This window comes from Myxocyprinus asiaticus, chromosome 8 (assembly GCF_019703515.2).
Source record: "Myxocyprinus asiaticus isolate MX2 ecotype Aquarium Trade chromosome 8, UBuf_Myxa_2, whole genome shotgun sequence".
Classification (NCBI taxonomy): domain Eukaryota; kingdom Metazoa; phylum Chordata; class Actinopteri; order Cypriniformes; family Catostomidae; genus Myxocyprinus; species Myxocyprinus asiaticus.
Genome location: NC_059351.1, coordinates 19,536,864 through 19,549,843, shown reverse-complemented (window position 1 = coordinate 19,549,843; position 12,980 = coordinate 19,536,864). Strand labels below are relative to the sequence as shown.

At 37.9% G+C, this 12,980-nt stretch overlaps 1 protein-coding gene across 2 annotated transcripts in view; it reads left to right on the top strand.

Annotated features, from left to right (window-relative positions):
- The window catches only part of LOC127445340 (neural cell adhesion molecule 2-like), a 326,408-nt gene that overhangs the window by 299,189 nt on the left and 14,239 nt on the right, over positions 1–12,980 (top strand). Inside the window, exons 15-16 of one of the 2 annotated variants that reach the window (XM_051705349.1) lie at positions 3,928–4,102; positions 12,710–12,914. In XM_051705349.1, coding sequence (XP_051561309.1) covers positions 3,928–4,102; positions 12,710–12,914 — 380 coding nt within the window. Of the gene's footprint in view, positions 1–3,927; positions 4,103–12,706; positions 12,915–12,980 lie in introns of both variants that reach the window. The other variant, XM_051705348.1, reaches the window with a different exon arrangement.

The window sequence follows — 12,980 nt, the reverse complement described above, 5'->3', positions numbered from 1 at the left end:
GCACCAGGCCGACACGTAATCTCCCCCTACATAGTTATGAGTGTAGAACGGCCCTTTGGGGACAAGTCGACTACCCAAAAGATAGAGACAGGCTAATCCAGTCGTGGCCTCTTTTCCCCTTCTTTTTTTCCAATCCCTAAAAAACAAGGGGGATTATCCGACTGGGCCACCAGGTCTAGTCAGGGGGTGTCCCTCCCAAGGGGAGGACACCACGGAGACCACACCTCGCCCAAAGAGAGGGGGGGATATTTAAGTGGAAAATATGTCACATGGTCTTGCTGACCATGTTGAGAAGTCTCATAGTAGATCCTACCCAATGGGGGAGGAGTTACTATAAACATGGAGACTGTGGCAGAGGGGGCTCTGCCCAAGGAAGACATAGTTTGCCAACAGGGAAACGAATTAGCGGAAGATATACATCGCATGGGGTTACCTTACAGGGAACCACCATATGCGGAGGACCTACCCCAGAACAGGGCTCTTAGTCAGCACGTGTACTGGGCCGGCAGAGAGTCTCTCCGAAAACTCGACTGCCACAGGGCTCGGAGGAAGTCAACCAGGGAACATAGTTTGTGAACACTACTGGGAATTAATGGCACATCTTCAGCTCAGAGGAGGAGAAAGGCGCTATGTGCAAGCGATACACCCGGCCGGCTATCCCGGGCTTATCCACTTGTATTGCGTGCCACTACCTGGCACGAAACCGGTTCCACCCGGAGGTTGTAGAACCTTGCAAAGGTGTTGGGTGTTGCCCAGCCCACTGCTCTGCAAATGTCTGTTAGAGAGGCACCCCTGGCCAGAGCCCAGGAGGTCGCTACACCCCTGGTAGAATGGGCTCATAGCCCTACCAGGGGAGGCACGTCCTGGATGTGATATACCATAGCTATGGCGTCAATGAGCCAGTGGGTGATCCTCTGCTTGGAGACAACGCTTCCTTTCCGCTGTGCACCAAAGCAGACAAAGAGCTGCTCAGAGATCCTAAAGCTCTGTGTGCGATCCAATAGATGCGTAAAGCACGCACCGGACACAGCAACGACAGGGCTGGGTCTGCCTCCTCCTGGGGCAGTGCTCGCAGGTTCACCACCTGGTCCCTAAAATGGGTCATGAGAACCTTGGGCACATAGCCCGGTCGGGGTCTCAAGATCACGTGAGAGTAGCCCAGACCGAACTCCAGGCACGTTTCACTGACAGAGAACGCTTGCAGGTCTCCTACCCTCTTGATGGAAGTGAGCGCAGTCAGGAGGGCAGTCTTCAAGGAGAGTGCCTTAAGCTCAGCTGACTGCAAAGGCTCAAAGGGGTCTCTCTGTAGACCCTAAAGAAATACAGAGAGGTCCCATGAGGGAACGAGGCACGGTCTGGAGGGGTTCAGCCTCCTGGCACCTCTCAGGAACTTGATGATCAGGTCGTGCTTCCCTAAGGACTTACCATCTACTGTGTCGTCGTGTGCTGCTATAGCAGCAATGTACAGCTTCAAGGTAGAAGGGGACAGCCACCCTTCCAACCTCTCCTGCAGGAAGGAAAGCACCGATCTGACTGCGCATCTTTGGGGGTCTTCCCGTCCCCAAATCACCCCCAAATTTCTTACGAAAGCAAGCCGCGACCACAACATTGCCGTGGTCATGTTCTCGCAGTAAGAACATGAACCATCCACGAACGCTGCCTCCATGTGGGTCGTGCCCAGACACGAAAGACAGTGATCGTGACCGTCTGAAGTTGAGAGGTAACGACCGCAACCAGGAATAACACACAGCCGGAAAGGCATCTTTAAGAAGACGCGTCTTTAAAAAGACATTCCGTGTGTGCCGCTCTTTTAGAGAAATATACTCTTTCAGGAAAATATACTCTCTTTTTTCTGACGAAGCACCCAGGGGCGTTCTCTGCAGTGCACCAGTGCAGAGGAGGGAGAAGCCGCTGAAATGCGCCGTCAGATCCAGCAGAGGTGAATGAACAGTCGTGAGAATTCAGCTCAGTGAGCATGACCGTTCGGCTCCGAAGAGAAAATCTGAATGAGTGGTAGCATACCAGCTCCTTTTATACCCGTATGTCCAGGGAGTGGCATGCAAATACCACTCGCCAATTTTCATTGGCCTTTTATCAAAGACCAAAGGTCTTTCGGGCTCCCAAGAGTGACCCCTAGTGTCGCTACATCGACACAACGTCAAGTGAGTGACAGATAGGGAAATCTCATTATCATTACTGTAATGTGGAAAATGTATGATGTATTGTTTTGAATTATATTTTAAGTATTTATACATAATGACAATATTTGAACTGTCTTCATGCTGATTACTACACAAACATTGTATTGCAGTATTTGTTTTAATTACGGTTATGAGATGCTAAACCTGGAATGTGCTTAATTGTCATGAAAGTAATGTCACAATGGAAACCATCTTGATATGTTTCATTTTCTTTATGCAAAATAATTGTAATGCTAAAAAAAACAAAACAAAATGATAATGACAGAGAAAGAAAAATGTCTGCCACAGGTTACCTCCATGTACATCTACTACTCTTAGACAGAGAACAACCCAAGTTTGCCTTTAAAAGTCACACAAAAGTAAATTCAAGTAAAGTATAATCTACCAAGGCATAAATATGTTTCCACCAATCGCTTGAGAGACTTTCACTGAAGTTGTTGAATTTGTAACAGATTCCAGCCATTTTTAAAATCTTAAGAATATTGGAAATTGAAATCTCTTAAAAGTGCTTTTCTAAAATGCTCTGATAGAGAAGCAGATTGTAAATTTGATTCTGCTAGTGTTGAGTTCTGCTGTGGACTAGAAAAAAAAAACGTGCTTCCCTTTTGACAGATGCTGACGAAAGGGATCAATTATATTCATAATATTAGTTATATATTCATGAACGTGTAATACTATATTCAGAAAATACACACTGATTAGATAAAGATGATTGGAACTGCTTAAAAAATATTTATTATATCTTCACTGGAAACATTTACAGGCTGAGAGTTTTGGAGCTGATAAGACCATGCAGTTCCCTTGCTGGTCTAGACTGGTTTATGCATGGCCATGTTGTTCACAAGCAAAACTTAGCTGGTGAAGCTGGTTGACGTTTTTTTTTTTTTTTTCTTTTTTTTTTTTTTGTGAATACTAATTAACCATGGAAGTCTTTCTGGCTATAAATGACTACTTCACCCAAAAAGTACAATTCTTGCATAATTTACTCACCATTATACCAAACTCATACTGTATGAATTTCTATCTTCTGCGGAATGCAAATGAAGATATTTTGAAGAATGTATGTGGTGTTTTTGTCCATACAGTCCAAGTCAGTGATGTTCAAACTTTGTACAGTTGCCCTTTACTCAATCCCGGTATTATTATTCATCAATAAGCCATTGCATTTTAATTTTCTAGTGTTTACAATCATTTTAAAAGTATCACAAAAAACTCCAAAGGCGATTCCATTTTTTTTTTTTTGCCCTATTGACTTACATTGTATAATTATAATTTTTATAATTAATTTTATTTATTTATCACACATTATACATTTGCACATATATAGTGAAATTCTTTTTTTCACATATCCCAGCTAAGCTGGGGTCAGAGTGCAGGGTCAGCCATGATATGGCACCCCTGGAGCAGATAGGGTCAAGGGCCTTGCTCAAGGGCCCAACAGTGGCATCTTGGCGGTGCTGGGGCCTGAACCCCTGACCTTCTGATCAGTAACCCAGAGCCTTAACCGCTGAGCCACCACTGCCCCTGGACGTAAAAGAAAGTCATACTTGTTTGGAATGGTATGAGGGTGAGTAAATGATGAGAGAATTAAGCTAGTCATAAAGCTTTGTTTGAACATTAGCATCTCGTGTTGTGGCCCTGCATTCAAAACACAACATATGGCGGTGGCATACATTATGTTGTTTTTTTTTTTCAACAGGGTAATGTTTCCATGTTCTCTGTGCAGGATAAAGAGGAACAGTGGATGACCAAGTTGGTTCCAGGCATGAATGACTTCGCTTTGCTGCAGCCGCTTCAGTGGAACACACGCTACAACGTCGAGATCACAGCGAGGAACGTAAAAGGCCTGTCAGAACCCACGTTTTTCCAGTTCCTCATGCCTCAGAAACCAGACATCACAGGTACATGCATGTCCTTGCTACTAAACCACACAATTTCACATCTTCCACCTGCATTATTATCTGTTTTTCTTTTTTCTGAATTTAACACTCAATAATTTTATTTCTCTTCAAGAGTGTCACAATTCGCACACTTTTTGTTTTAAATAGTATGCAAGATTAGGATTAGTGCTTCCCAAAGCATAACGCGTTGAAAATCATACACTAGAGGCACCCGGAATGTATACTGTTTCCAGTGGAATTTCCAATGGTGCAACTGTAGTCTCCAGTGAATATTAACCGTTCAGATTCAAGAGTAGTATATTGTATGTATTTTGACTAAATAATGTTTTTGCAGGGAACTTACAAATCGCAAGTGTCAGCTGCCTTTGTTGTCACAGCTTTTAAGTACATAGTGAAGGGTCGGCAGTCAAGCAACTGCTATTGAGATGTTAATGGATAGTTTTCAACATATATTCCTTGGTATATTCCAATTCTAATTTATTTCAATTAATTGTAATATTATAAGTGATTTCAGTCTATTAAAATATTTCATCGCGATTAACCGCATGATTTTTCATAGTTAATCGCGATTAATCGCAAATTCCGATTTATCTATATACTTATATTCGAAAAATGTATCTATATACTTATTTTCCTGTTAAAATGCATTTAGTTTCTTCTTAGAAAAGAAAAACAAATGTTTTTTAAACATTTTCCAAACAAAGTATTCCACAATATAAAGACAATTCAAGTACATTTTCCAAAGTTTAAGTGGGAGGTTGACTAATTGAAAGAACTCCCATAGGTTGAGTATTCATTGTGCATTAAATCTCTTAAACTTTCATCCTCCCAATATTAAACGTGGCTATCTGCTTTGCTGCTGGAATCGTGAAGCCACATTCATATGATATGCAGCATTTTAAACTTCATATAAAAACGCTTGCAGAGAACATCTTGTTTTGCTTTTAGCTCTGGCGCTGCACATGTAAATAATACTTTATCCTAATTTTCCAGTAAGATGGAAGCGGAACACTGCACTGGGAAAACGATGATGCTTCACTCTAGCGAGTCATGTGAATGCAGCTTTTTACAGCCAAACACAGTTAAAAGGTCCTTTCTTCATCACTTGATCATTGACACAAAATCACTGTTGTGTGTTTTTGGTGTGTCAGTGTAATGACCCCGGACGAGGCCCGGACACATCGCAAAGGTTCATGAAAATGATGAAATTGCAATGCAAAAAATCTTCTAAAACAAATTTAACTTTGGGGTGTAATATTACCCAGATATTACCCATCAACAGTCAAAAAATGTTCTATTCCAACCAGTGTTCAGAACTCACACAGAGTTAAATAAAATCTCAAAATCTAAAATCAAATGAACGTGTTAAAAGTTTCAAATTAAATTGCATGCCTTAACGTGTTAATTTCAATAGCTCTAAATATTATATCTTTATAGTAGGACATACTAGAATGTTCTTTTCTATTACCAATGATGCTCATACTTTTAATGCGCAGTTATGTATGAATGATTGCGGTGTGCAAGCGTGTCTTTTTTTTTTTTTTTTTTTTTTTTTTTTTTTTTTTTAAATGGGGTCATGAGATATTTGAAATGTTAAACTTGGACAATTTCTAGTCTGGTTTCTGACCACATCTCAGCACAGGGACGGGGCTCATAAAGATACTTAATGATATTCAGCTAAATACTGATTCAGGCAAAATATCAGTGCTGGTATTACTAGATCTCAGTGCTGCCTTTGTCACTGTTGACAACAATATTCCCCTAGACAGATTAGAAAACTGGGTAGGGCTCTCTGGGACAGTCCTCAGCTGGTTCAGGTCATATCTAGAAGGGAGGGGTTACTATGTGAACATATGCAACTATGAATCTGATTGGACATCCATGATGTGTTGAGTCCCACAAGGCTCAATTCTTGCACTGCTCCTGTTCAAAATGTATATGCTCCCACTAGGCCAAATTACGAAAAAGAACCAATTTGCATACCATGCAGATGACACCCAGCTCTACCTAGCCCTATTGCCAAATTACTACAGCCCAACAGACTCTCTGTGCCAGTGCATTGATCAAATTAACAGTTGGATGTGCCAAAACTTCCTTCAGTTAAACAATGATAAGACAGAGATTATTGTATTTACCAACAAAGGCGAAATTCGCAAGGTGAAAACATACCTTGACTCCAAGGGTCTAAAGACAAAAAATCAAGTAAGGAATCTTGGTGTCATTTGGGAGTCAGACCTTAGTTTCAGTAGTCACATCAAAGCAATAACTAAATCAGCCTGCATTCATCTAAAAAATATAGCGATAATTAGATTTTTTTGTATCCAGTCAAGACTTAGAGAAACTTGTTCATGCATTCATTACCAGTAGGGTGGACTACTGAAACTGACTTCTCACCAGGCTTCCCAAATAGACCATTAGACAGCCGCAGCTCATTCAGAATGCCGCTGCCAGGATTCTCACCTGAACCAAATCTTTACACTGGCTTCCAGTTACATTTAGAATTGATTTTAAAGTACTATTACTCTTTATAAATCACTCAGTGGCCTAGGACCTAAATACATTGCACATATTTGTTGAATATACAGTAAACCTAACAGACCTCTCAGATCAGTTCAGTTAGAAATTCAGTTAGGTATGCTCCAACAGTAGCCACATTTAAGTCCAGACTGAAAATCTGTTTAGCTGTGCATTTATTCACTGAGCACTGTGCTGCACTTAATGATTGCACTGTATAACCGTATAACTCTGTATTCTTTTTATTTTTTATTTACTTTAATAATTTTTACTTTTTTACTTTTATTACTCATTATTCTTATGTATTGTTCTTAATTGGTTATAAAATGTATTTTATCTTGTATTTTTTTTTATTATTATTTATTTTTTTATGTAAAGCACTTTGAATTGCCATTGTATATAAAATGCTATATAAATAAATTTGCCTTGCCTTGCCTTTAAAAAACTTTGGAAGCCCTCGGAAAATAGCAACTTTTCTGATTCATATTCATTGTGTCCTCATAAACCCTTAGATAAATCTGGGAGATATTCTCAAGCGCTTGAACGTGTCAGATAAAAGCAGAAATGTTCAAGTGATGTAACGGCGGATCAGGTCTGGTATCAGGTCTCCAGGTAAAGCGAAATGAGTTGCCGCAAGCAAATCTTGACCTCTGCATCCGGGAGTTGAGTGCGAGAAGATATGAGGGTAAGATCAAATGTACTGACAAAAACACCATCTCACTGTGGACAGAAGGCCAAAACATAGAGAAAAGATGTGTTTTCGTACGAAAACGCATTAGAGTGGACATGGCCTAATTTTAAGGGTGATTACCACAGGATTCTCATTACTTTAAGGCATGAATTTGTACTGTATAACAGGATAAAAAATATTGTAATTTATTTGTATTAATTTTTTTTATAATAATGTATTATTATTATTATTATTATTATTAGCATAATTTAGAGACAAGACAACAAATATGATAATGAGTTATTTCCTTTTTTTAGACACTGCTCAGAATATTAAATACTAGGTGACTCGGTTTTCTGGAAGACACCACAGTTACCTGCAATTGTTTTATGGATGGATCGATGGATGGTTGGATGGATGAAACTCATTTATTAGAATAATGAGATGGAGGTGTTGAGTCACACCTACTTAAAATAAAAGTCCACATTTATCCACAGTCACAATTAAGTCCACAAATATCAGTTCAAACAAGTAAGACTTCTGCAGAGATGTGCAACATTCTTTGATTTCTGCTTTCAACTTTACAACTTGTTTTAAAAAATAAAATGTAAAAAGTGTTCTAAACTGTTGTTCTTGTCTGTATTGATTCATATGATTTGATAGTGATTGACTTGTGAGTGGTTTAAAAATGAAGGAGCTGTCTTGAAATGGCATTTAAAGGTTATGAAAAAGTTAACACTTTGAAGTTTTACTCATGCCCTTAAGATTTACGTTTGGTTTATCTAACGTCCTGCATGACGTGCAGCTGTGATTCTCAGTTTGTGTTTGATGCTCCGTGATGTTTTCTCTAAGATGTGAATGAATGAAAACCTAAGAAGATATGCAGTGTACTGATGTGGACTCAAGGCATCCCATATTTAACCATTTCATTCTATGTTAGTGCTCAAGGCGTTCTCCATTAATAGACATTCAGCTTCTCAAAGATAAACATCATGTTGACGCTGCTGGTATCCTCGTAATCGCTCGATAAGCTGTAAAATGAAGGTGTGAATATTGTCAGGATCTGTGAGCGTTCTCTGGTCTGGACTCAAGATTTTTGTGTTTACACCGTGATGTGTGTGATTGCTTCATTCTTCACCCAATGACAGATATCATAACAACTTTTTGATGGACTACAAAATAATTTCCTCTTAAGTTTTGACTCACTTTACATCAGCACATGCTTGAAAGAGTGTGAGATATATGTATGGCCTAATACATCATAAATAGTGTCACATTTATGAATTGTAATTGTTGAAAAGACAATAAAAAGGTTTGTTTGCTGTCTCAAACTAGAGGTTTTAGTACTTAGATACTTTTACATTTTTTAATTTTCACTTTTACAAAGTATTTGTATTATCTGATTTGTTAAGTTCATATAACTGTCTGCAATAAGACAAACTGAGTTTTTAAAAAAATTGTGTGTAGTTGGTAGATTAGTTTTTTTATTTATTTTTTTATTTTTTATTATTTTATTTAAATGTTTGATTTTGTTTTGGTTTAAATTGGTTTTTGGTTTTGGTTTTTTGCTGTCTCCAGTTGGAAGATTGTATTGTTGCAAATGGCCTTGTCTTGTTTTGTTTTGTTTTGTCCAGTTACATAATTACGCAAGTTTAGTTTAGTTAGTTTGTTTGGTTGTTTGTTTGTTACAGAGGCCCTATTTTAAGAGCACTAGCATTAAGCGCAGTGCTATGCCATAAGTCATAAGCACAAAGTCAGTGGACATGGCCATGAAATTTTGTTATTTTCGTGTAAGCATGCGCTAAGTCTAGGTGCAAGTAGGTTTGGCAAAATCACCATGCAACGCGCAAATGGGCTGAGTTAAGTTCAGTTGAATTCTGAGGTTCCTCTTGGGGATTTCCACCATATGCATCCTATTATAGTCTATACCCTGTCAAGCACCTGCGATATAAATGAAGACAGTGCATTCATAAGAAGTTGGTAGTGTAAATGGACTGTATGCAATGAATTAGAAGAATAGAAAATGTGCATTAACTGCGTCCTTGATGAATGAAAGGCATATTTCTATGACAGTGACTATACGCTCCTTTTATACGCATAGAAAATGTGATTCTCTTCTGAATTTGGATGTACGCTCAGTTAAATTATAATGTAAGTATTATTAATTATTTTTATCTACTGACACACAAATCATTGCTAGCATTAACAGTGATTGTATCGGCAAGCACTTCACTTCTACCGGTCGATTTTGATTTTTAAAAATTTTATGAATGTATTCAAACACAAAAAAAATAGTGGGGGGGTGGGGGGGGCGGATGTACGTCATGCCGGGGGCTCCCCGGCCTGAGAGAATGAGGGAGGAATGTGGCAGGGTGGGGCCGGGTTGTGATTCCGCACACCCAGTCCCTAACAAGGCTGATTAAGCCCGAGAGGGATAAGGCTGACCAGAGACAGCAGTGCGACAGAGAGAGAGTTACGGACAGCTGTCCGACACCTGTGTATGTGTTTTTGTGTCTTTTGGTTTAAGTTTATTATTAAACTATTATTTATATTGTCAAGCCGGTTCTCGCCACCTCCTTTCCATTTACCCCGTTACAAATATATATATATATATATATATATATATATATATATATATATATATATATATATATATATATATATATATATATTTTATTTTTATTTTTTCTGTTCTATTTTGTTTTGTTGTTTTCTTTTGTTCTGTTTTGTTTTGTTCTCTGTTCTTTGTTTTGTTCAGATCTCTTTTCTTCTGTGTAGTTGGCAGCAGGGGCGTGACTAGGCCCTAGCTATTGGGCTATAGCCCCAAATGTTTTTTCTATACCCCCGGATCTAATTGTCTGTTTGATTGTTTTTTTATTATTATTGTTGTTTTCAGTTTCAACGCTTCGTTTCAACAACTGATTTGAAAGAAACAAAATCGTAAAAAAAAAAAAAAATACATGACTGACAGGACTTCGACTAGTCTAGTTTGCAGGTGGCACGAAGGCGAAGTCATATCACACTCATATTTAGTTTATCATTTGTTTCTGTGCAATTGTTTTTTGTGGTTTTGTTTTTTGTGGTGGGAGAGGAAAGGCATACTTAAGGCAGGAGTGAAAGGTTTTTCAAATAAAATGATAACATAATGATCACATTTAACAACATTAAGCAATGCATATTTTACATATTTAAGATATTTAGCTATGTAAGGTGGAATATAAAGTGTCCAAGAGTAAGTAAAAGAGGTAGCAAGAAACAAGTAAAAGAGGCTGTTCGGTAACGTTAGGGAAAATGCAGCTGTGTTGGTCCATCTGTAAGACAGGTACTTCAGGTTGCACTTACCATACCAGTCACTAGCTGCACATGTGAGAGATCTTTCAGTACACTGAGATGCCTCCACACATGGCTACGCAGTACTATGGGCCAAACTCATCTGAACAACTCAGCGATTCTTTCAAATGAAAGGAAAATGGTTGACATCATTGATGAAGATGCTGTTCTTAACCGATTCACAAATCTTCATGCAAGACGTTACTCTCTACTCCCTCAAACAGCTTAAAAATAAATTGTCTTTTTACTTTACTGGTTCTCAAAGTACTAGGGCAGAGGTTTTGAGTTTGACATAATATATGAATTAATATAATATAAAACATTATATATATTATATCTTATTATATATCTATATTTTAAATATATCTACATCTATATTGATATAATAAATGTATACTGCAAATAATAATCATATAAATCGTCATACTCCGCACCCACAGTTATACGGTGTGATACTCTATTTTAAATGACAGAACTGAATTTTCTTTGTTTATAATTTAATTCAATTTGTTCATTTATTCATAGAAAAAGATTATTTCTATATGACTTTTTTTTTTTCCTATAATAAGAAACACTTGTTAATATTAAGGTTGGTAGATAGAGTATTGAATTTGAAGAGACAATAATATAGTGTAAAGTAGATCAAATGTATGACCTATGACTCATTGTTTGAGACCTTGAGTAACTGTTATCCTTAACTGTTATCAAGTAACCTTGATGATTAGTGTCTCACTTACAATGGGCATCAGTATTTCCTTAAAAACAGCCTAGACTAGCCTAAGCTGGTTTGCTGGTTTTAGCTGGTTTAAGCTGGTCTCCCAGACCGACCAGCTGAAAAGTGATCAAAACCCCTCTAAAACCAGCCAACAGACCAGTCTGACCAGGCTGGGAGACCCGCTAAACCAGAAAACCAGCTAAGAATGCCAGGCTTTTTTTTTTTTTTTTTAGCAGGTTCACTCAAAAATTAAAATTCTGTCATTATTTACTCACCATCATGTCATTCTGTATGACTTACTTTCTTCTGTGGACAAAAGGAGATGTTAGAAAAACAGCTTCAGTCAACATTTACTTATATTGTATCTAAAAAATTCATGAAAGTGAAGAGTGACTGAGACTAACATGCATCTCCTCCTAACATTTCCTTTTGTGTTCCATGAAAGAAAGTCACATTGGTTTGGAACATCATGAGGGTGAGAAAATTATGATAGAATTTACATTTTTGTGTGACCTACCTTTAACAGGCATTTAGAAATACATTATTATTATTATTATTATTATTATTATTATTAGATAATTAATAATGGTTAAATATCCTAAGAATGATATACTCTTTTAGCAAATATAAATTCATCTGCAAGAGGGTTAAGCATTTAGTAGGGCTGGAAACTCATTCAGAAAACTTCGTTCACAGTATACCTCTTATGTCTAAAATGGACCATGGGCTCAGCCCCTGTTTTTGGCAGACTCTAGTCATGCCCCTGGTTGGTAGATTGGATTTTATTTTATTTTTATTTTTTTGTAAACAGTAGTAGTTTCTTCTTTTTTTTATTTATTTATTTTTTTATTCATTTCTTTTTTTTTTTTTTTGTCATCCATTGGAATATTAGATTTTGTTGCAAATTGTTTTTGTTTAGATTAGTTTTTTTTTTTTTAGTTTTTTCCATTTGGAAGATTGTATTTTGTCATGTCATGTCTTGGTTAGATTGGATTTTTTTTAGATCACAGTAGATGACAGTACTTTAGTTTTTTGTTGTGTTTGTGTGTGTGTGGGGGGGGGGGGGGGGTTGTCGTGTTTTGTTGTCTGCAGTTGGAAGATTGGACTTGAGAGGCCCCCTTATTTGTATTTATTTATTTGTTTACAGGTATTTTAACTGGGAATGTAACCTTTTGATAGACCTTAACAGTTGCACAACTTTAGCACACAATATTTAAATGACATCATTGTAATTCTTTTCTTGAAAAACATGGTTTCTTTCTGTTCAAATAAGATTCATTATTGAATGAACCAGATTCACAAACGTCAGTGCTGTTTGCCACATTTATTGTTGGGTACAGCAGTTGTTGAGTGTGTGTTTGACCTGTTGTCTCAGCAGATTCTCTGTTCAGTGGTCTGGGTCTGGGCGCTGTGGTGGGTCTCGGAGTGGCCGGTTTGCTTCTGCTGCTGGTTCTGGTGGACGTCAGCTGCTTCTTCATTCGTCAATGTGGTCTGCTCATGTGCATCACCCGCAAACTCTGCAGCAAGAAAACGGCCACCAGCGGCAAGATTAAAGAACTTGAGGAGGGCAAAGCAGCTTACCTGTGAGTGTGTTCAAAGACTATTTAAGACCCTTACTAGTGTTAACCATTTTTTCATGTAACATTACT